This window comes from Pyrus communis, chromosome 17, assembly GCF_041283825.1.
Source record: "Pyrus communis isolate YQ-2024b chromosome 17, ASM4128382v1, whole genome shotgun sequence".
Classification (NCBI taxonomy): domain Eukaryota; kingdom Viridiplantae; phylum Streptophyta; class Magnoliopsida; order Rosales; family Rosaceae; genus Pyrus; species Pyrus communis.
Genome location: NC_142581.1, coordinates 10,093,426 through 10,117,439, shown reverse-complemented (window position 1 = coordinate 10,117,439; position 24,014 = coordinate 10,093,426). Strand labels below are relative to the sequence as shown.

Below are 24,014 nucleotides of genomic sequence, written 5' to 3'. Positions count from 1 at the left end.
CACCTAAATTCGAGTGTGATATAAATTGTTCGACTTCATTTCTAGTAATTTTCAACTGCGCTGTAATATCATGTAGCTAGAGATGCTACATGATATTACATACATTACAAGCCTTGGGCTTCACGAATTAGGATTCCTTAGACAGTCAAACAAGCTCTTAATTTTACATTTAATTACAATGTTTGGGTTTGACAGAAAAAATTACATATTCGTTTTGGAAAACAACTTAATTAGGGTTTTATTTGTGAAAACGATTATCAAAACTCAAGCACGCTAAATAGCAAGAGGAACCAATCAATCGGACTGCCACATTTAATTTCCTCACGATGGACCAATTACATACATACATACATACATACATACATACATACATACATACATACATACATATATATATATATATGCATATGATATTCTTGGCGTAATTAGACAGGGGAATGTCTGCCAGTAATCTCCATGGAATATTGTTCAACGAGACACTACGTAATTAAATATGAACACAATAAAACACATAAGGTGTAGAAACAGAGAGAAACGAGGGTAGCCGTTAGAATTTGGAGCAGACATGCATGCAGTTGCCGCCATTATTTTATTATATATTGATTTTGATATTATCAAAAATTGCGTGAGAGCGGGTCTTGTGTTGCATTTTGACCACTGGATTTTGAACCAAGGCTTTGAAATTGGAAAATTGGTGTGCTAAATCGTGCTACTGTACAATTTGTCTCTGCTCCCTTGCGATGTCCTCTGTATATGTCAAGTCTTTATCCAACTCCAAGTTTTGAATGTATAATCAACGTTTTTTTTAGTCAAAAAGTCAAAGTATTTTTCCAAACGAGATTTTTGGCATTCAGTTTCTTAGGTACGCTTCATTTGGAAGAAGGAAAATGAATAAAGTATTAGAAAAATAAAAACTCTAAATACATGAAGTAACTTACATTACATAGGTTTACTGTTATCGTAACGTTCCAATTTATTATTAAATTTGAACGTCACGTGATTATGTACCTGTTTAATGTACATAAGTCCTTTTTCTGAATGAGAAATGTCAAGACGATTCTTCCAAAGAAGATTCTCTCAAAGTTGGACTCTCTACAACCTCACAGTTTAACATCAATTCTCATTGCAACATTATAAAACATTATGCCAAAAAATAAAATGATAGAAAGTCCATGTAAAGTTCCACTTCTGAAAATCTCCTTAGCATTTCTCTTTGTGAAATTTAGAGGCAGGATCCTGTCAAGGTAGAAACCTTTTTGTTTCCCATTAAATAGAGGGGTGTGATATTCACACACCCCTTTTTACTTTTCACACGCTTTTTTAATTTTCAGCCGTCGGATCAGATGAATTGAAGAAGATCAAGGGATAAAAATCAACAAAAAGTATGTGAGAAGTAAAAAATATAATGTCAAAGGGAGGAAAAGACTAGCTTTGTAGCTTGTAGTTACTCCTGTACCATGTTATTAGATCAAGAATAAGAAAGATACGTGTAAAAATAATATACACTCGTAAGATGAAAGTTTTACTCCCAAAAATATTTTTTAATCTAACATGAAAATTTATTCCAAAACAAGGCTTTTATTTCTACTTCCTTGTTAACTTGTGGCAAAAGTAAAGACTGAATGCACATTCAACCGTACATTATATACATATATATATATATATATATATATATATCTTCTCTACTAATTAATAAAACATTCATTATCAACCAAAATTCTATGAAATTATCAGTTTAACCCTCTAATTAAAATAGAACATGAATAAGAAATATAGGGCAGAAATGTAATTTCAAATAACCAAATTTTGTTTTTTTTCTTTCAAAACATCACCTACATGTAATGCCCACATTCTCTATCACTCTTTTCCTCTCTCCTTCAATTTCAAAAAAAAAAAAAAAAAAAAAATATTCACACATTTTGTGTGTGCCCATATGCTAGGATAGTTTAAGTAGAAACGCTTGGACAATTTTACTTATTATTAAAGAAATTAATTATATTTTAATGACAAAAAAACAAAAAGGAAATCACTTCATCAGGTTTTGAATTAAAAGAAAATGGACTTAATAATAAAAATTGTACTCTTAATGATAAAAAGAGTTGTTTAAGAGTTTTTAAATAAAAAAATGTTTTGCGAAGGGCTTTTTATTAATTTTCTTAATAAAGTATGAGTGCATATATAGTTGAGCAATTAGGTGATAAGGCATGTCAAACCCAAGTTTGACATGATGGGGAATGTTAGCAGAAGTTTCAACGATCAACAATCACTGCTACATTCGAATCAAATCTCAGCGTTTGAAATGATGTATCCAACACATGAAAAACGTTTATTGTGGTAAGATGCATACTTGTTACATATAAAGAGAATCAAGCTCGGCATGATGCGATATACTATGAGACTTTTTTTTTTTTTTTTTTTAATGTAGTTTTTTTCTTCTCATAAATGGCCTCTCTTTTCTCTCTTTCTGTTTTTTCATTAAAAGATAACTAGTTGGTGGTTTCGTCATGACAATCCTATCTTTTCAGGAGCCTAGAAGACGCACATAGGCATTTTAGCTTTCACGTGGCTACCATCGTGTGATTCACCAGCACTAGAATCGAACTCATGATGTGCATGTGGAATACGAACCTAAAATTCGTCATGAACCATCCCATGATTTTATTTATTTATTTATCTCTTTAGTTTCTTAACTTTTGTTGGACCTCAGAGCTTATTTAGCATCGACATAAAATTATGTAATTAGTGTCAAAAATCAAAAATAACTTTTCCTCTTTCGAAATTCTCTATGTACATCTTCATGATCTTTTACTACAATTATAATAAAGTCATTAGTTTTGTGTTTCAACGAGTAATATGTTTTTTTACCAGGCAAGACTACGAAATTCGTAAAATCATACTTAAATATACAATAAGTAAGTTAAATATTTACAACCTAATATATCAGAGTGTCTAATATGACCTCTTTTGAGTCATTTTAATAGCAGTGAGTAACAATATAGACCACATTTGTTACCATGCGATGAATGCGCTTGCGAGGTTTGCTTTATCTTGTTATGAGCTAGCTATTTAGATATAATAAGATGCTCCTAATGGATGTCTTTTATCTTAAACAAGGATGTAATGATCCCTAAAAAAATGAAAATACTTTGGATATTTGATATTATATTAAGCACTTCAAAATAGTCAAATACACTCCTTGCTTTATTCTTTAATAAACTACTAAACAATATACTTATAACGTATAGAAGTTGAACTGTATTATTTTGGCAATGTCATTTTTCTTTCCCTAGAAAAAGTGCATATCTTTATACAAGGAAAAGTGTTGGTGGAATGTGGAGAGGAGTTGTGGTTTTACACACAAAAGTAGGTGCGTGTTGCGGCAGTCCCATTTTCAACACGCAATCACGTTTTAGGTTTTCCTCAAGTTCGAGTTTAACAATAACCAAAGTTTAAGAGCCACTAATAACAACTAGTGCTTGTTTCTTGGAGCAAGTAAATTAAACATCTTGAAGGTTGGGAAACTTGACGAGAATCTCAACCTCAAAATCTGTCCTCTAGCATTTGGATGTGAATCAAAATATGCATGCCACCATGCACATCCTTCCCCTTAATCGGAGAAATTTTTTCATGAGAAATGTTAAAGAGACTCTCAAAAGTGAGACGTTTTATGAACTTTTTGACAAATCACAATTTAACGTCAATTCTCGTGCCAATATTATGCTAATATTATAAAACATGAGGTGGCAGAGAGGGAGTAAGATTTTTTCCCCTCCTATTACTATCTCCTTCTCTCCCCTCCTCTCACAACTTCCTTTTTGTCTTCTCTATACAAAAATTGATGTGGCTTAATCGTAACCGGTTAAATAGGAGAAGAGAGAGAGAGAGAGAGAGAGAGAGATCAGGAGGGAAGAAAATCCTACTCTGGCAAGGTGTCCCACTTTTAAGAGAGTCTTCTTAACATTTCTCTTTTTATATTTATTAGAAATACCAGTCGGTACATCATATGTTATTATGATACATAATGTACCGACTTGTGTTCTGAGTATACTAAAAAATTTCTCCTTATGTGAAAATCTAGACCTCATCAACATTTTCGAATTGCTTGACTTGGACTCTTATGATTTTATTATTCCTCCTCTTTTTCTTGGAGATTATTTTGCTTAGCCTGCGGTATTCTTGTTCTTTTGTAATTTCCCATTATTTCTCCCCCCTTTGAAAATGTGAAGTTACGTAATTGGGTTAAGTCTTTTAATCCCTCAAGAACAAGTCCAAATTAGACTTGCTTGCATCTCAGTCATTAGACCATATCTTCCACTTTAGTCCTCTAATTTAATTCACATTAGCAGCCTAACTATAATATTTACCTGAAAATGTGCATACTTTACGTCTTGAATAATGGAAATGAATCATCTCCGAATCCTTTCCTCATAATTCATCAAATCAGTGGATCTGTGTCATTGAAATTTGATCTACATTATTCAAGGATCCATTCATCCTTGAATAATGTAGATTAGGTCAAATTAATCTCTTTAATAAAACACGTGGCTAGTGAATAGTGATCCCTCTACTCCTAATGTGAGCTAATTAATATTCATTCGTGTTCTTTGTTTATTTTGAGAGAAATGTTAAGCACATTCTCCCAAAGTGGTACTCTCTATGAAATCTCCGGCACCTCATGCTTTTACATGATGTTTTATAATGTTGGCACGGTAATTGTGCCTAAAAATTAGGCGGCGGAGAGTTCATTGAGAATCTCTATAGCATTTCTCTTATTTTGAATATGTTTTATTTATTGTTAATGATATTTAACCATACTATATTAAAAATAATGAGTATACTATTATGAGTATAAAAATGTGTGTCTCTATATGATTATATATATCGATGTTATGTACAAATAAAACATACTAGGGTACATCTCAGTTTACTACCTTCAAGTTTCGTGATTTTCAATATTTGATACATAAAGTTTTTTTCGTCCCAAAGTCATACCTAAAGTGTTAATTTTGGGACAGTCTCATACATCCATTAGTTTGGCTGTTAAGTCTTCCGTTAACTAATGACGTGGCGCCCATGTGGACAATGACTGGGCGCCACATGTCATTAAGGGATCAATGTGGAAAGTAAAAATTCAAAATTCAAAATTCAAAAAAAAAAACAAATTTGGTCTGCTTCTGCCTCCCCCGACTTTCCCTTCCTCCCTTATCCCTCCATTCTTTCCTCTTCGACTTGTCATACATCCACCCATCCACCTCCATCTTTGACTCCACCCATCCACCCACCCACCCACCCATCAAACCCTCATCTTTGTGTGAAACGATTTCACTTTCCTCTCTCTTTCTCTCTCTTTCTCTCTCATATTGGGTCAACCGGACTGGCCCTAGTTTGGAAGCTCTACTCGGCCAGTACCCCACGCGTGCGCACCAGTACCCTACTGTCTGTGTCTGGGTTTTAGATAAGAATGCTCTGTCGGAGGCATGCTTGCATGCCGGATTGACCAAGGCGGCAGAAGATAGGCTTTTGGAGATTATTCGGGCTGATGCGACAAGGTTGGTGAGGCTGAGGCATCCCTTTGTCTCTTTGCAATCACAACGACGACTGAGCGAGTAATTAAGGGACTTCCGGGTTTTGGTTTTTCATTCAAAACATGTAACGATCTAGCAAAGCCACTCGTGAATTTTGGAATATGATTTCGATTGATTTTTCTTTCTGGGTTTTAGGTTTTGTGATATGGGTTTTGGTTTTTCGTTCGAGAAGGTGAACATTGAGCGAAGTCGGTCGTGAATTTTTTCTTCTAGGGTTTTCTTTCAGTTGATTATTTTAGGGTTTATGGCGTGGTCTGCGAGAAAGCACAGGCAGTCGAAATTGGAGCCCTTTGAATTTCAGAGGCGGCGGGCCGAGAAGAGGCAAAAGAGGCAGGGTTTGTAGTTTTGGAATCCAGAAGATCGGTGGCAGGGAGGTAGAAGACGACCAAATTTTTTTTTGTTTTTTAATTTTTAATTTCCACATGGACCCCTTATTGACACGTGGCGTCCAATCATTGTCCACATGGGTACCACATCATCAGTTAACGGGAGACTTAACAGCCAGACTAACAGATGTATAAGACTATCCCAAAATTAGCATTTTAGATATGACTCTGGGACGAAAAAAATTTCATGTACCAAATGTTGAAAACCACGAAACTTGAGGGTAATAAACTGAGATTTACCCAACATACTAATATACAACAAAATGAATTTACAAATGCACACCAAAAGTCAAAACTCAAGAAAGAACCTTGATTTGCATATACAAAAAGTTTCAAAAATTCCCAAAATTGTAAAATGTAGGATTTTAGTTATGTTCTGAGAATTCCAAGATAACATTGATTTTGAAAGTTGGGAAAATTTTAATATTTTGAAATATTCCAAATATAGGAAGAAAATTTGATTTTAAATTTTGTTTCGGGGTGAAATTAGAAACCCCATTTCCTATCTAATTCATTAAAAAATATCCATAGTATCCAATTTGAAGCATATACGACTAAAACATGAGTTCAAATAACTACCGTAAGACATTTCGAAGGATGGAAATGAGCTCTTGGGTAAAACTGAAGCTACCTTGACTATGTTTGGATAAGGAATTTTCAGGTCCTAGAGAGATTGAGACTGAGTTATCAAGAAATGAACCAAAATGTTTAATAGAGAGGATTATGAATGCCCTCCATGAGCATTACAAAGACATGTGGGAAGAAATTGCAAATGACACATTTAAAGTAGGGATTTGCACATCGCTCTCACATGCCTTTGTAATGCTCATGGGAGCATTCCCGATCCCCTATATCTAACATTATGTTGTCCAATTCTCAATAACTTGTTCTAGTTGCCTTCGAAATCCCTTATCCAAATGCCTAAATGAAAGCATGGATTAAAAAATCAAAAGTCCAAACGATGTCCAAATGGACAAGGTAATTGAGGTAGATAAAGATACTATAAAACAGAAATTATGGATGGATGTTCTCTGGTCTCTGAGAGGTCCAAGTATTCAGTTTCTGAGCAAATTTGAATGAAATTTAGATTTCAAAACTGCCGAAAGGTAGAACTTCAACAACAAAGATGATATGCAGAAGATGTTGCATGGAAAATAGTAAAAAAAAAAAGAAAAAGTAAAAGGCTTAACGTAGTAAATCCAATACAACAGCAGCAGGTAGCTGGCTCTTTCATTCATCCACACAGTTTTTTTCCTTTTTCGTTCCGTTTTCTTATTATTTTTCTGCACAACAAAATAACTCATACAATTATCTCTTGAAACGAACACGAGAGGTATCATAGGATAGGGTAATGCTAGGGAGACTAAATTTGTAGAGAAAGTTTTGAAAACTAAGAGACATGGAAGTTGATGATTGGTTTATTACTTCAACGTTGATAAACGTGCTTATTCTTATTGGTGACACATCATTTAGCTAGCAGATTTAGTCTCCAAATTTAGTCTCCCTGACATTACCCCATAGGATATAGAGCTGCCTTTTCGGCAATATTAGTATATACATTCGAAGTCTGGTAGTTGTAGAATTTCACCGAGTTATGTGGTAACGCGCCAGCTCCTTTTAGAAGTTCTTGTCCGAAGTACAAATCATAGCAGCAACTGTATCTAGTTGGTCACGGGCTCGGCAGGTCTTTCAGACAAGTCTTGCAATCCACAAACCATATTTGCAGGTACAGCTATGTCAATCATTTTTGGATATGCCAGTTTTAGATCTGTCAAAAAACATAAAATTTGTCTTAATTAACCTAAAACGGTTCGGTAAACGGCTACAAGCTTAGATGCTAAATACGTTTACTTACTTTCCATGATACTTTGAAACTCCTCCTGCACAAAACAGTTCAAAAATAAAAAGTTATTACAAAGGTAAAAAGCATCAAACATATAAAAACATGCAAACTTCCCTACACCGGATGCTACTTATTCAGCAAATAATCTTCACACGGTAGAAAAAGTTTTTCTCATTACCCTATAAATTTTACCAAAATTCTCTTACAATATCTGAGCAACATTAGTATCAACCATTCTTAGTAAAACTAAGTGATTTCTTTTACGCAGAAGCTCCGTCACATTAACCAGATAATAGTAGCTACATCTTTTTGACGAAAATCAAAATTTAGCAACTGCAAGGGGCATAAGATTTTGGCGAAAAACAATTATATACCTCATCTTTTGTGAGCCGGGGATTATAGAGCATCTCCTCCCCCACAGTACTAACCTGCATCTCAAGCAAACATGTGGCATAAGTAGCTGCATAGGTTCACTTGGTACAGAAGAAATAAACAGTAGATGGTTCCTTACAGTGAATCCCTTGTAATCATGAGCAGGATAGATACGTGTATCCTTTGGCAATGTGAAAATCTGGGTTTGTAAGAACAAAAGTATTAGCGTTTTCTCAATATATAATGTCATGAATCAACCTCATTCATTTCTCATGGTACTGAAAGCCAAAGTATACTATCTTGTCATGTGCTTGCCTGTGAATGAACTGACTTGTAGAGTTGTTGTGAACTGCCACCCTGCAAGCAGATTAGAGAAATCAAAACAACAAACTTGACAAATGCCCTTCACAATCCCGTTTTAAAAAACAAGTTAACTTCCACTGGCACACTGCTGCTACTTTTTCGTTTTCCTTTCGTTTGATAAAGAGCAGCGGAACTGTCACAGACATCTTAAATTTTTTTAGAAGTTTATGATACTATTGTCTATACCTGAAAATCAGTTCTCCCACATCCACGAATGAGTACTGCATCTCCAGTAAAAGCCATCCTTGGTTGGGGCTGATCAGGCCCATCTCCTGTAACATAGGTAACACAACCTAATGTATGCCCAGGAGTAGCTCTAACCTGAAACGTAAATATACACGTACAAAAGAACATGTCAAATAGTCGGATACAACGTGTGCACGCGCGCGCACACACACACACACACCATCAGTGAATACCAGACAAAACCACAGAAAAGTAACAAGTCAATAATCGGTAAGTATAAGACAGATTTTGTTCCAGCAGGTTGTTTCTTTGTGCCGACCTGTCTTGCCATTAGACCAGAAATTGGATGCAGCAGACCACAACATACGAACATAAGATACATATGCATACATATACAATCATACATGCAAACACATGCACAACACATTCATACCCAGCCACAGACATCCCAACGTAGAGAATCTGCACAAAACTAGGTTCAAAATTGGTGCATAGACGACAAAATATGTTACAGTAGGTTAGTTCTTTTGGTCAGTTTTTTCACTATAAGAGGGAATAAGGGATGCAGTAGATCACAACCTATACCAGTACACATAAGCCGAGCACTATTCTGAAATTTTAACATTTATGAAGTGCCATTCTAACATACTACAGGATTTCTTCTACCTTGTCAGCCCAAAAGCAATTAGTTTGAGAAAAGCTGGTTTTCAGTATTCAAACCTCATTATGAGATTCCAAACTGCTACCAGGTTTAGGCCGAACACTCCAAATTAATCAATCAAGTTTTTTACCTCCACGTAGCAGTTAGCACATTGTCATCCAATCTTCTTAGTAATTGTTCAACATTCTATTTGATAGAAACGTTGATCTCACACAATAACTGAAGACAGAATCATCAACTCTAGAGAAGAAAAACTACACTAGTATAGTTGTCAGGTATTCATATATAATTACCACTGGGAAGCAAAGAGACACATTTTGAACTATCCCCACTCTACTTACACCTCAAATGATACTCAGACTTTTTCACTAATTTTTTTCATATTACTCCTCCAGAAACCATCAGAACATTCCGATTTGCATGTTACATTGTGCAAGAAACTTCAAACATAAAGGAAAATAAACCCAAGTGTTGGCATACCTCCAAAAACAGATCGCCAAAATATATTTTATCGCCGGATTCTATCAGAAGGTCTGCTTTTGATTTGCTCGCCTTCGAAATGACAGATTTCACACCAGGAAGCTTAGTCTGCCACAACAAATATTTGCATATCAATAAAAAGGCAACCAGACATTGGTAAATCATTGATTACAGAATTCCATCAAAGAACGCAACTTTTTTCCCAAATAGCACCATTCGAAAGCAATTCTTCATTTCGTCATTCATGAATAATACAAATTCAGCAACTTTAACGAAAAGAGTAAAAAAAAAATTCGAGAAAAAAATCGAAAGTTTGAACCTTGATAAGACCGGTACCGGTCACGTGATCAGCATGAACATGAGTGTTCATGGCGTAGATCAACTTCAACCCCAACTCTTTGACAAGTAAGATATCCCTATCCACCGTCTTGTCCACCGGGTCAATCAACTGCAAATTCAACCAACAAATTAAAGACCCAAAATTTGCATCATCGATTCATCATCATCCTAATCATAATTAAAACCAAAATCACTACTTAAATAATTAAACACTTAAAAGAAAAAAGCTGACCAGAGCGGGTTTGTCTGGGTGAGAGACGTTGGCGAGCAAGTAAGTGTAGGTGGAGGACTCCTTCTCGAAGAGCTGCCGGAAGAGGAGCTTGGAGGAAGAACCCGACGACGTCGTATAAGCCATCGTTCGGGAATGGGAAGCGAACTTGGCGCGAATCGTAGGAGGATTGAGGAATTTGGGAGAAGAGGTACTGAAGAAAAAGGAAGAAGAACGAGGGAGAGCGACAAATCTGAGGACGCCGATTCGAAGCATTTGCCTTGTTTTGCTTTATCTGTGGACGCAGCGATGAAATCGATTGAGCAATTTGCTTATTGTGTGTGGGGGCGGGGGGCGGGGCGGGGCGGTGAGATCAGCAAGCATTACGATTGTTTGTGCCCGCCAAATCAGATAAGGCCTAAGGGAGATGAAAGAGACAGCTTACGAGTGATGACCGAGCTGTGCTGTGTCCTACTCGGCTAGTGGACACGACATTCGAGGTTTCTAATCATTGGATCATTGAGATCATTGTATCTTCTGCCGCTGTAACTGAGGGGTCTTACATTTGATTATCTTCAAGGATAAATTTGAACTACCCGAAGTCTAGTGCCAAGCCAAGCCCTACACAAGTTTTTTTCCATTGTAAGATTTAACTTACTTTTTTATCCTATAAATAATATCTTAAACAAAAAAAAAAAAAAAAAAAATTCTAATGAACCTTTATCTGGTTGAAGGGTGTGCTGATTGAGTCATCTTGTGATTCAGTTAATTCATATTGAGCTTATTGGAATCGTCGGGACATTTGAGATTTGTTTTGATGCATGGTTTTTCGACATTTTTAAGTGGTGGTAATATTCAATATCTTATTTATTATCAAAAATAATTTTGCTCATTGTTCTCAAGTGATGGTAATGTTTACCGTCTTATTTATCACTATTAGATAATTTTAAATTTCGAGATCTGTATAATGAATATACACAATCTCAAAATTTAAATGCATACAAGGATAAGATGGTGACATTACTACCACTTGAGAGTGGTGAGCAAAAATACATTCATCTCTTACCATTGCATTAGTTTAAATTTTGAGATTTGTATCAATCCACTATACAGATTTCGAAACTTAAGCTCATAGAATAATGATAAATAGAGTAAGCATCACTATCACATCCCGGCTCGAGCCCCCACCATATCCCGGGCTCAACTCCACCGTAGCACGATATTATCCGCTTTGGGCCCCAACCACACCCTCGCGGGTTGTTTCTGGGAACTCACATGAGAACTTCCCGGTAGGCCACCCATTCTGGGATTGCTCTCGCGCGAACTCGCTTAACTTCGGAGTTCCGATAGAACCCGAAACTTGTGAGTTCCCAAAAGGCCTCGTGCTAGGTAGAGATTGGAGTATACATATAAGGCTTACAAGATCCACTCCTCTGGACGATGTGGGATGTTACAATCACCATCACGTGAAGACAGTGACTAAATATATTCCCTTGAATTCTACATTTCCTCATTTGTCAGCTGTCACGGGGACTCCACTAACACATCAAACTAAATAATTAATTCTCTAAACAAATAAAATATGCCAACAATGAATTGATGTGGCCTCACTCTACTACAATGACATTAGGTGGCCTTGCTATTCAACGATGACTAGTGTGGTTGGCACTGTTGCGTATATCGTTTATTGTGGCATATCAGTACTAGTGGTGATTGTGCGCTTGGCGATTGTGTGTTTGTTGGTCACTAGAGCGATTGTGTGTTTGTTGGTCACTAGAGTAATGTACCCCAATAACGTTGTTGCATCTATTGTTTGTTGTGGTAGATCAATATAACTCTGTTGCATCTTTCGTTTATTGGTCACTGGAGTAATGTACTCCAATAGCAATCTTATAGTTATTTTTGAAGATTGATGGAGTGCACCTCTATCGCTTCTTGTAAAAAAAAAAAAAAAAAATCTATCAATCAATATTAACCAACCTACAAGGCTTATAATGAACAATTTGCTTAGTGATTCTATTTAGGATAAGAAGACCATATCGAAATACACTTACAACACTATTTTGAAACAAAAAGAAACCTAGAATTCAATTGTTGTATACCCAAACTACTATTACACTTGGTCAGTATTCTAAAATGCGGGCTAGGCGGCCGCCTAGGCGCTGGACAGCTAGTCTCCGCGGCGATTATTATGAAATCATTCAACAAATCAGAAGGGCTATTAACCGGTGTCTAGGCGGCCGCTGGGCAGGCACCGTGGGCTAGGCAGCCTCTTGGTTTTGTAACAAAAATAAAAATAAAACTCTTTGTACTGACCACAAGAGAATGATCTGTTGAGGAAAGAGAGAGAGATCTGCAATTTTGTTGTTGAAAGAAGAGAGAGAGAGAGAGCCGTCTGGAACTTCTTGAAACCATCGCCGTCGGGGATCACCACTACACTAACCCACACAATTTAGTTGATTTTTGGGTTGGGTTGGTTGGGATCTGCGGTTTGATGAAGATGAGGGCTTGTTTACTCGATGACAAGACGACACCGCATGAAGAGGGTAACTGGGTTGTTTAAACCAAGGGATATGCGGTTTGATGGAGAAGTGAAGATAAGGTATGGAGACTTTGGAATTGACGGCATAAAGAAAAAAGAAGATGAGAGTTGGGTGTCAGAAATGATTCAATGAACAAAGAAAAAGACTTGTTTAATAAAATAATGGATTGAGAATATATAATAAATTAAACAATATATCTAGAAGTTGTAGTCGAATCCTTTATCATCTTTAGGTTAGGGTTTTCTTTGTAAATAACTAAACATACAAGGTCTTTTTGGGTTATGTCTTTTTGGATGTATATACTTTGTGTAGTCTTCTAGTTTTATTTTTGCATTTTATCATTCTTTTATTATCCATAGAAATATAGTTTTTTAGGTGTAAATAAACACTTATTTACAAGATATATAATAAATTTACATAAATCCGTCTAGGCCGCATAGGCGCCCGCCTAGCCGCTTAGGTGCTAGGCCCCTGCCCGCTGCCCAACTAGCGCCTAACGTTTTTTAGAACCTTACACTTGGTTAATATTGCACATGATGTTTAAGTGTGAGGTTTCTCACTCATAGTGAACTTGTAGCTCAAGTAATTAAAATCATATCTTTATATTTTCAAAGTCTTAGTTTTGATTTTCCACTCAATTGTTTAGGAGATAGAATTAATTTAGTATCATTCCAAATTTATCGGATGTCCCGAATGGACCTAAACTAATTTAGTAGTGTAAACTAGGGATGGTTCGGTATGGGATACCGAACCAAAGCCTTAGTCCCAATTCCCAAACCAAAATTTTTGGTATTCTCAATTTCAAGACTGATTCCCAACCAAATTTTCGAAATCCCAAAATATTTTTGGGCTTTTAAGATTTTGGGCTTTTGGGCTATAATATTTGGCTGTGCATTGTGCAGAATAGTCAATCTGCACTGCATATCTTGGCTGTGCACAATGTGCAGTGATCAAAATTTGGCTGGCTATAAATTTAATAACTTGGCTGGGCTATAAAGTGATCATCAAATCATTATGTGTAGAAATAAAATCAAACCAAAATCCTTGCGTTGCATATATCCAAAACAGGTAAGGAAAAATGGACTCATTCACTCGATCCTTGAACTGGTCAGACATGCAGTAATTGCATTTAGTGAGATATAATAATGAACTTCACTTAAGAAAGCAATTCAACTAAATAAGTTGAAGAACGAAGGCTTCAAAAGAAAGAAACAGTTTGCATCGAGAGAGTATTAAACCAGATAATAAACCACAACCTATTACAAAGGTCAACCAATGACTAATATAAATATACCAAAGCTCCAACAGCTTAGATTCCTTAAAGACTAAATACTTCCAAGACTTGAATACAAATATGTCCCACATTACACTTTTAAAAGCAACAACAATTAAATCAAAGGAGCGTACAATTAAATAGAACTCTTCTGAGATATTTACCTATTGGTAAATAAAACTCCAGCACAGAAGCTGCAGTAGCAAAGCAAAAGAGCCCAATTCCTTCGGACCTTCACCAATCTGCAAAAACCCAAGAACCTGAACCATTAGATCAATTAAATAGAATCTGATATGTGAAACCAAACAAACCCTAATCTAGAATTCAAAATTTTAATTTCAAAAACCCTAAAATTACAAACCCTAATCTAGAATTCGTAAATTAAATTTCACAAACCCTAAATTAATTCCCATATTTATTTACCTATGTCTGAATCTGAAAGAGAGAATCGCGTGAGAGAGTCAGAGGCTCTTGAGAGAGAGAATAGCGAGAGAGAATCGTGTGAGAGAGTCAAAGGCTCCTGAGAGAGAGAATAGTGAGAGAGAGTCGCGATAGAGAGAATCATGAGAGAGAGACCAGTGGTGGCTGTAGTTCTGTGTCGTGAAGGAATGGTCCACCGTCGGAGAGAGACAACGGTGGATGATCCGTGTGGTGGTGGGCCGGTGAATGACTGGCTGGAGTTGGATTTGAGTGAGACTGAGACTGAGAGACTGAGTTTGAGTGAGTGCAAACTGAGAAATGAAATGAAAGTTTGAAACTGGAGTGGAGTCCTCGATGGGGAGAAAACTGAAAGCCTAACAAGGAATGGATGGACGACATAGATTAATTTGAAACAATCCAACGGTTCAAATTAACTCTAACTATAATTAAAAAAAAATATATATATATATATATAATTATATGTGTAAATATATATATAAAATAATTAAAAATATATATTTTTGGTTCGGTATGGGAATATCGAAATATTGGGAAGACAATCCTGATTCCCATATCGAAATTTTGGTATTTTTTCGGTATGGGAATACCGAAATTTTGGAAAAATCGGTTTGGGACATTTTTGGCTTGGGATCGGTATTTTCTTGGTTTGGTTTGGGATTTTTGGGAATCGTTTCCACCCCTACAGAAATGTGTCAAAGTATTGCAACTTTGTGCTACTAGTGCCCATCTTTTCTTTTTGTAAAGTTTTTTTTTTTTTTTTTTCAGTCAAACAATAGATTTGTTAGATTAGATATTAGATTAGAGAATTGACGGAATTTGAACTCACATCATAATGCAATGACAACACTCATCTTCACCATGATCGGTGCCACATTGTCCAGCCCTCACAACCTTCGCTTTCGGCGCCAAACAGGCCCAAACAACCCAAAGCCCAAAACTCTCGCTTGCAGAAAAGGTTTATCCCGGCCCAGTTTCCCACCAAAAACCCCAAAGCCCGATTGCCGGAAACCCCGAGCTCCTGCAACTCATTCAAAAATGGTGATGGTGCTGCTGCTTCCGCCTCCTTGAATGAAGAAGAAAGCTCGGAACTTGCTCAAAACCATCGCCTCCCTCTTCACCAAGCACCATAAAGCCATGGAAGATTTACCAGAGCGCTACTCTTACAACCCAACTCTCCGCTGGAACGCCGACCTCGAAAGCTACTTCTCCAACGCATACGGACCCCACCATTTCTCCCGCATCTCCCAAGCCCTAACGTACCTCTCTCTCTCTCTCTCTCTCTCTCTCTCTACAATTGCAGTGGTGCATTTCATTTTTCTTATATTTTCTGTCTTTTTTGTTCATTGGGTTTGCTCAGGCGGCCGTCTTGCTACTCCTGTATACGCGTGAACACGCTGAAGTCGACGCCGGATGCCGCCATTGAGAAGCTGAGGGCGGTTCTGAAAGAAAAGGGAGCTGACATTTCCAAGTGTGAAGTGGAAGGGATGGACTATGTGCTGTTTGTGAGGGGTTCGGGTCCTCACGCCATTGATTATGGCTGTGCTGCAGATGGGAAGCTTCCGAAAGAGGTTCTTGTGAGCCGGAAATGCGCCGAGGCAGTTCTTCGAGGTGCCCAGGTTAGCATTTTTTCGGTTCCTTTTGCTTTGAATTTGGTTTGCTTATTCAGTTGTAGCTGAAAGAGGATGTTTTTGGGGTTTTTGATATGTAGGTGTATGTTCCTGGCGTATTGGGTTGCACTGCTCATGTCGAGAAAGGGGATGTTGTGGCGGTTTCAGTGGCAGTTGAGCAGCCTGGTGCCGATGGTGGATGGGTCGTTGGGATCACCCGAGGGACTGTGCTGCAAGGTTCAGAGACAGGTATATAGTGTATTTGTTCATGTATGGGGGATTGAAGAATAGGTTACAAGGGTTGTGAGTTTGTTTAAGTGACTGTGGGTTAATAGATGTTACTTTTAAATGATGTTTTAGATCCTTATCATATTGAACGAAGTGGACTGTATATCGGCCAAGGAAAAGCAATGCTGTCAAGGGCTGGGATTTTCCGTGTTATGGAAGGGCTTGCTGTGGATATGAGTGACGGAGTATTTAATCTCCCTTCGTTACATGGTATGGTTCATACGAGAGTAGAAGCCTAGCTCTCTGCTAATGTATTTCATGCTGTCTGAAGCTGTTGCATGGCTCTTCCTCTAGTATATCAAGTGTTTCAATGAGCTTTAATTCATGCTTTTTGCTCCATTTTTGTTTCATATAGTATTGCATTGATAATTTAGTATAGATTTTTACTTTATAGATTGAAGGATATTCTCCTTAGTAGTTGACATGGGTCATTAATGAGGAAACTTTAATTTTTCTTTTATCTATGGTCTGTCTTTTTGTTTTTTTACCTAATTGATGAGTAGTTGCTTGTTCTTTCTGATATGGTGTGTATTCTTGGTTTTTCAATCAGCTATAATTCCAATGTCTTTTTTCATGGCTTCCAGACGTGCTTGAGGGGGAAATATTTCTTCAAAATCTGCCAAGCATTGTTGCTGCTCACGCACTAGGTACCTATCACATTGTTATGATTACCTAAAGCAATCTACATATGTTACTGTTTCCTAATTACCATTGGTTCTTTAGGATTTTGTCACAGTGTGCCAAAACCAGAATAACTACATAATCTTTTAGGTTTCTGCACAAAGTAGTGATCTGTGTCATGTTTTTCCTTTATTTATATTATTTATATGATGTATTATATTTGTGATGGGTGCTTACTTCCATAGGAATTAGCTGGCTGTTGCTTTACTGCTATCATTTTTGGAATATTTAATGAAAGTTTTTAATCGGTGATTTTGTTATTTCTCTTGTGTTTCTTAGATCCTCAAAAAGGTGAGCGCATATTAGACATGTGTGCTGCACCGGGAGGGAAGACAACTGCAATTGCACTTCTTATGAAGGATGAAGGAGAAATTGTTGCCGCTGATAGATCTCACAATAAGGTAAATTTCCTAACCCGAGATGTGGAAGAAGAAACAGTGTCTTCCTTTGCATTGGTTTATGATTTCGGTATCCTATTTAAGTCATGTTGTGGATTTTAGTTCTTTATATAAGGTCTGTCCAACAGAATTGCTGTGGTTCTCATAGGTGGTTAGATTCTGGGTTCTTTATTTAAATCAAATTGTGGAAAGATAATTCCACTGATCTTGGAATTTTAATGTCCCATAATGAATATTCCCCCTTCTTGGTTTTTTAGCTTTAAGGCTTAAGGTTTCTTGTGCTACTTAAACTCGCAATACTTTTGCAGGTGCAGGGTATTCACAAATTGGCTGCTGAAATGGGCCTGAGTTGTATAACCCCATATAAACTAGACGCTTTAAAATCTGTTTGTACAACAAACGAGTCCAATGATTTTTCTAATCACTCTTGCATTGAGGATAATCATGGTGGAAACGTTCAAGTTTCTGACTTGATAAAGTCGGAATTGGAGAATTCTAAATTGATTACTTTTGAAAGGTTGAATGCTGAGATGGATTTCAAGAAAAGTGGTAGGTAAACTTTCCTCATATGTGTACACGAGAAGAATTTTCATGGTTCTGCTCTGACCTCTGGTTCTGATAGTTGGGAACAGGAACTTGTTGGAATCAGTATGTATGTTCATAATGTTTTTAATTTTTGAACAAGGTCATTAAATATGCTTGCAATAATTTGTGACCTTGTGGATTCTAAGATATCTTCGATGTGTAATTGTTCTTTTTCATACTGATGCTACAGTTGTCATTTTGATTTTATTATGTGCATGGCAAAGGCTTCTTTCGAAACTAGAGTTGAATCTAATCAAATCAATGTTTTAGTTAGCAATGAAAAAGCGAATGAGACAACATATGCTAGCAAAGCTGCCCTCAGGAAGGAAATGCGAAGAAAACGGAATGGTCCAGGAAGAAATCAGAGCGTTGGTGGTAGGGTTGAGAAGTCAAAAGGATTTGCTCCCAAGAGCTTTGATCGAGTTCTTCTTGATGCACCCTGCTCTGCCCTTGGTTTAAGACCTCGACTATTTGCTGGAGAGGTACCATAATCCTATCAAATATTGTTCTACTTTTAATACATGTTTACAGGAGTAGTTTTTTTGTTTGTTCATTGTTCTTAGTACTTTCAATGCCTTGTTGTCTTGTTGATGTCTTATGCGCGGATGTATCTACAACATGTTTTGTTTAAAAGTAGGTTCATTAACATTTTTAAATTTTGATTAAGTTAGTTGCTTATTCCAGGAAACAATTGAATCCATGAGAAAGCATGCGACATATCAAAGAAGAATGCTTGATCAGGCTGTTCAGTTGGTTCGCCCGGGTGGAGTTCTTGTGTATTCAACGTTAGTAGATATGCCCCCTCTTGTTCATAGTGTTATTGAGCATTACATGATAAGTATTCACGTATGCAAGGTTTCTTGACTTCGATCATAAGTTACATCATTGGTTCATTTTCGAGAAAAAGATGGTTACATCACCAGTGCCATCTTTTTAAACTGTATCACCATGTTCATCACCTTCACTTCCCTTTATTTCTGTGGTCTCATCTGTTTCTCGTTTATGGATTTTACATGATATGAAACAAAATCTCTCCAGAGTAGTCACTCAGTTTGCTTAACAATTTGTGGCTTTGATTGCTTATGCAGCTTCAGTCAAGTTGGTCATATACAAATGAAAGTCTAACCTTTTGCTTTTAACCTTTAGCAAAAAATTTAAACAGCAACATGTCAATGGCATATTCAGTACATTTAGTGTCCATAGAAGAAACTAAATTCTTGTACAGGCATCGTCCTACCATTGAACTGAACTTTCTACATTGTTCTCACCTGCAGATGTACCATAAATCCTGGAGAGAATGAAGCTGTTGTTCGATATGCTTTGGATACATATAAATTCCTCTCCTTGGCACCGCAGGTTTCGTTCAGATAGTTTATTGGAGGTCTATGCAATTTAGTTCCTTAACAATGAGGAATTAACTATATCTCAGCCAGCTAATTTTTCATTTCCTATTTACTTTGATTTTCAGCACCCAAGGATTGGAGGACCTGGTCTTGTTGGCCGTTTTGAATTTCCCGATGGATATACTGAGTGAGTTCATTTCTCAGTCCTATGTAATTGTTTAAACTCCTTCCCAAACCCTAACTAACCAGTTGATCTGATTGACCTCACAGGGAGTGGCTGAGACCCGGGGAGGAAGAACTCGTTCAGAGGTTTGATCCATCGTCCTCGCTTGATACAATAGGGTTTTTCATAGCCAAGTTTTCTGTTGGATCAAACAAGGCCGACTTACAAAACTCCGCATCTTGACAAGATCAGAACTTGAGCGTAAGCATACCACAACAAATAATCTCATCTCAAATTCAAAGTTCACCCGCACACAAATACCACCAGTAGTGTAACTCAAACTCAGAATTCACCTGATAGAATTGTTTCCAGCCCGAATACTCGGGCAGGGGTCGTGATTAACTAGTTATATATTTTCATACACTAGAGAAGAAGACCGACGAATCACAACTATGCTTTAAATGTTCTTTCTTCACCCCACAGGCAGTAAGAAAATATTTGTATGAGGTATCCACGGAAATATTGATGAATACTTACATACCAATATCTTTGATAGTTCATATAAATGATGAAAAAGTGCTCAAAATCTTGGAAATTTGGCGTGAAAGACATGCTACTTGACCAATTTAAATGTATTTTTGCACACAATATTCATACGTATCTATTGAATTCACTGTTGTTTCCTTACAGATGCGGTAGTTAGGATTTACCCAACTAAACGGTGCATAATCTTAATAATAACTGTGTTCGGTTACTAAACTCATGCAGTCGAAACTAATTGATATCCTCATTGGATGGATTCCTCGAATTTATACTGTTTTGATTTTTTTCATATTTCAAACAACGATAAGTCAGACAATAAGCTAGTCAAATTATGTATTGAACCTGCGATTTTATGGGTGTCGAAAAACCTTTAAACCTGTGACTTACTAAGCGTAGATAACAGACTAGTATACCGTAGTGCTAATAGAGTTATTTTTTCTTGGTGAGTCAAATCAGGGCTTTAGAATCAGTGGCGGAGTCAGAATTTTAGCTTAGAAGGGGTTCAAAAGTATCAATCTAAAACACTTTCCTGATTTTACAAAAATTACTCTGTCGTGTGGTGAGCAACCGATTACCGTTGTTTGGGTATGGTATGATATTGTCCTCATCATCCTCTTTGTTAAACTTAAATCTCAAGCCTCTCTGACTTTCTTTCTCTCTCCTTCCACTAATCCCCAGGCCAAAGTCCTCCTCAAAGCTCACAAGCAACGGATTGCCTCAACTCCGTAGGAGCCATCAACCTCAAACGGATGAACAAAATTAAAGTAAAAACGTCGGATTGGGGTCTTGAGCTTACAGAAAAATCTTGAAAACCATAAGTATGACACTAAACTTTTATGTGTGAAAAATGTCGGGATGGGTCTGAGACCATCCTGGTCTCTTCATGGCTCCACCTCTATCTAGAATCATGAGCGGAGCCACTAAGGGACCATAACAGCATTGTCAATCCAAACTCTTTTCTATTTTAGACCAAACCTCATTTTTCTCTTTATCCCTCGTATATGCATGCACTTACCCGCCCCAACATAAAATCCACTATCTAGAATACTGATGGGTTTGTTCTTCCCAGTTCCCACCCTTTCAAATTCTCGATAGCAGACACCATTGTCGTGGATATTCACCAATACACATTAATATTTATCAATATTGTGCATATTACAAAAATTACTTTGTTCTGTGGTGAGCAACCGATCACTGTCGTTTGGGTATGGTATGATGTTGTCCTCATCATCCTCTTTATTAAACTTAAACCCCAAGCCTCTATGACTTTCTTTCTCTCTCCTTCTACTGATCCCCAGACCAAAGTCCTCCTCAAAGCTCACAAGCAAAGGATTGCCTCAACTGTGCATATTAGGGGAAGAAACATACTTGACCCCTATTATGTTTTCGTCCAGCTCACAGCTGTAAGGGGACATAAGTTATGATTTCTTGACATAAAAAGGGAGAAGAAAGAGGAAATACACACTTTATAGACCAGATACAAATCTTCATCATAGATAAAATTGACAAAAATGAAGGTACACTCGAGATTTTATTTTTTCATTCAACTTTTGTAACCAGTTTTATTTATATAGACGTTTAAAAAAAAAAAAAAAAAAAAAAAAAAACCTCCCATATCAAGAAATTAATATTAGGTATCCTTAGAATTAAGTGGATTAATTGGACAACAATACCATTGGGTCGCTATACTTATTTAAAGATGGCAGTAAACTAATCTAATAACTGGTGACATGCATATATTAACCAGGCTTGGCATACATGGACTGGTTAATTTGGTGGTCCATATATATAATATCAATGCTTTTTCATTTCTGATTATTTCCCTCTACATCCATGTATATATATATTCAACTATCCTTCCCACAAGCAATGGTAAGTTATTTCATTGTGCTGCAATTGTGGATAATCTCCAATACTAGAGCCAAAATCAACCATCTCCACCATGTCATCATCTCTGAACCAAGCTCCCATTTCATACGATGGGTCAGTCTCTACCATGTCTATATCTTCCCACTTTGAATCAGGGATGCAGATTTCAATCCCATGCTGCTCCAATGAAATCTGCCCATCTGTCGTCACATTATTGGCCTCATCAGCACCCACTGGTGATTGCACTACAAACCCTAGTTTGTCATTCTTCTCCTCCTCCTTCTCCAACTCTTCAAGCAAATCCCAGAGAAGGGCTCCATCAACTTCTGTGACCTCAAAATCTTCGAACTCATCTGTCCCAAGAACAAACTGCTTGCTTTCTGAAATAGCAGAGGCCATATATATATAATATAAAAAGGGAGCTGAAGAAAAATGGACAAATTGAAGAACAATAGAAAAAAAGCATGAGAAGAGGAGCTTTAGAAACTTGGTGCAACTTAGAATACAATATTGTTGATTTATATAATGATAAGCGTAGGCTCCAAGCCGGCACATATTTTTTGCCATGTCACGGGCATAGATTACTGGCATATCATGGGCCATGATCTTGACAATAACAAGTAACTAATATTGGGGATCTATAAAGACTGAAAAAGGCTAAATAATAACTAGGGCTTTGGAAAAATTCTACTAAAAGACACTATGATATGACGACACATATGTCTCCTAATTAATCTGGATATTAAAATTATACTTAAGACGTCAAACACCGAATTCTTATTAAAAGTACTGTTTGGTGTGTAATATGGCAAGCCAAACGAGGCCATAGATTGCACAAGAAATTGTATCTTTTGATGGAAACTAATCTTGCAAGCCTAAAAGGAAAATAAAACTAAAATTGGTGTGTCACTCATGCATTTTTACCAAATTCAGATGAAGCAAAGACTTTGCTTTTTTGGTCTCACTGAAATCTTGTTCATTTACAGATGGAAAAGCGCATTTGGAGAGGAGGGGATGAGCAGCATGTGCAATGTACGTATATCGGTCATTTTCTATGTGTTTAGTGCATGTGATTTTTGCACATGTTTACGTAGTGTTTTTAGGTCTCTTTTTGGTGCCATTTTAGGCTTTTAATTATCACGAGAGTTCATGTACCTGTTGCTGTTGGTCCTTTATTTTTATAAACTTCCATTTCATGTGTATTTTTACTTTTTGATTAACTATAGATAGCACAATAATTGTGAGTGAATTACAGGGCATAATAGAAAAAGTAATACTAGAGGGTACATAGACTAAATTTGTAGACAAAATATGCAAACTAAATGATGTGTCACCAATATAAAATGAGCACATTTATCAATGCTTAAGTAATAATCCAATCATTAACTTCCATGACATTTAGTTTACAACTTCCATGTCATTTAGTTTACAAAACTAGTTTACAAATTTTGTCTACAAATTTAGTATTCGTAACATTACTCTAATAGCAAACAATGATTCAAATTTGAAGAAAGTTGAAACAATGATTCAAATTTGAAGACAGTTGAGATTCCACTATCAAACTAATTGATAATATGAGAAGTAACTCAATTACTTATAAACACATGCAAGGTCGTTCGCTCACGTGTGGGGAATTTTCAGATAAAAAACATAAGCAACATAAGTCGGGTGACGTGAAATACGTGAGGCCATTAGGCTTTACACATAAGACAATCTGCTCTGATATCACGAAAAAAGTTAAGATTTCACCATAAAATCAATTGGCTATTGACGAGGAATATTATACACATTCTTTTAATTTTATATGAAATAAACTTTTGTATCAATAGGTTTAGTTATGTGTAGCTTTCTTTGTTT

General features: G+C 36.7%; 2 protein-coding genes across 5 annotated transcripts; one reads left to right on the top strand and one right to left on the bottom strand.

Moving 5' to 3' along the window:
* Positions 1-7,156: 7,156 nt before the first annotated feature.
* Positions 7,157-11,019, bottom strand: LOC137708420 (persulfide dioxygenase ETHE1 homolog, mitochondrial). Of its 2 annotated transcripts, none has more exons than XM_068447498.2 (9): positions 10,448-11,019; positions 10,196-10,324; positions 9,877-9,984; positions 8,736-8,870; positions 8,502-8,543; positions 8,326-8,385; positions 8,189-8,242; positions 7,827-7,851; positions 7,157-7,739 (listed from the first exon to the last, which is right to left on the bottom strand). In XM_068447498.2, exons 1-9 carry the CDS (start codon positions 10,697-10,699, stop codon positions 7,633-7,635), a joined length of 912 nt encoding a protein of 303 aa, XP_068303599.2. In that variant the 5' UTR covers positions 10,700-11,019; the 3' UTR covers positions 7,157-7,632. The 2 variants fall into 2 exon arrangements, with proteins under 2 accessions (XP_068303599.2, XP_068303598.2); XM_068447497.2 differs by having other exon boundaries at positions 7,453-7,739; positions 8,189-8,254; positions 10,448-10,875.
* A 4,643-nt stretch (positions 11,020-15,662) lies between these two features.
* Positions 15,663-23,328, top strand: LOC137708575 (rRNA (cytosine-C(5))-methyltransferase NOP2C). Of its 3 annotated transcripts, none has more exons than XM_088689572.1 (13): positions 15,663-15,936; positions 16,038-16,296; positions 16,389-16,536; positions 16,648-16,785; positions 17,160-17,222; positions 17,536-17,657; positions 17,963-18,203; positions 18,510-18,721; positions 18,924-19,024; positions 19,514-19,595; positions 19,708-19,769; positions 19,853-20,006; positions 23,144-23,328. In XM_088689572.1, exons 1-12 carry the CDS (start codon positions 15,749-15,751, stop codon positions 19,986-19,988), a joined length of 1,752 nt encoding a protein of 583 aa, XP_088545698.1. In that variant the 5' UTR covers positions 15,663-15,748; the 3' UTR covers positions 19,989-20,006; positions 23,144-23,328. The 3 variants fall into 3 exon arrangements, with proteins under 3 accessions (XP_088545698.1, XP_088545696.1, XP_088545697.1); XM_088689570.1 differs by lacking the exon at positions 23,144-23,328 and adding an exon at positions 20,967-21,790; XM_088689571.1 differs by lacking the exon at positions 23,144-23,328 and adding an exon at positions 20,173-20,352.
* The last annotated feature ends 686 nt before the right edge of the window (positions 23,329-24,014 follow it).

What these genes read in the sequence shown, in the direction of transcription:
- LOC137708420 (XM_068447497.2), bottom strand. Translation starts at nt 10,699, where the DNA reads ATGCTTCGAATCGGCGTCCTCAGATTTGTCGCTCTCCCTCGTTCTTCT. An exon ending in GTGGGAGAACTGATTTTCAG is followed by an intron (nt 8,544 to 8,735) that starts GTATAGACAATA and finishes ATCTGCTTGCAG; the next exon opens with GGTGGCAGTTCACAACAACT. An exon ending in ATGATTACAAGGGATTCACT is followed by an intron (nt 8,255 to 8,325) that starts GTAAGGAACCAT and finishes GCCACATGTTTG; the next exon opens with CTTGAGATGCAGGTTAGTAC.
- LOC137708575 (XM_088689572.1), top strand. Translation starts at nt 15,749, where the DNA reads ATGAAGAAGAAAGCTCGGAACTTGCTCAAAACCATCGCCTCCCTCTTC. An exon ending in CGCATCTCCCAAGCCCTAAC is followed by an intron (nt 15,937 to 16,037) that starts GTACCTCTCTCT and finishes GGGTTTGCTCAG; the next exon opens with GCGGCCGTCTTGCTACTCCT. An exon ending in GGAGTTCTTGTGTATTCAAC is followed by an intron (nt 19,025 to 19,513) that starts GTTAGTAGATAT and finishes TCTCACCTGCAG; the next exon opens with ATGTACCATAAATCCTGGAG.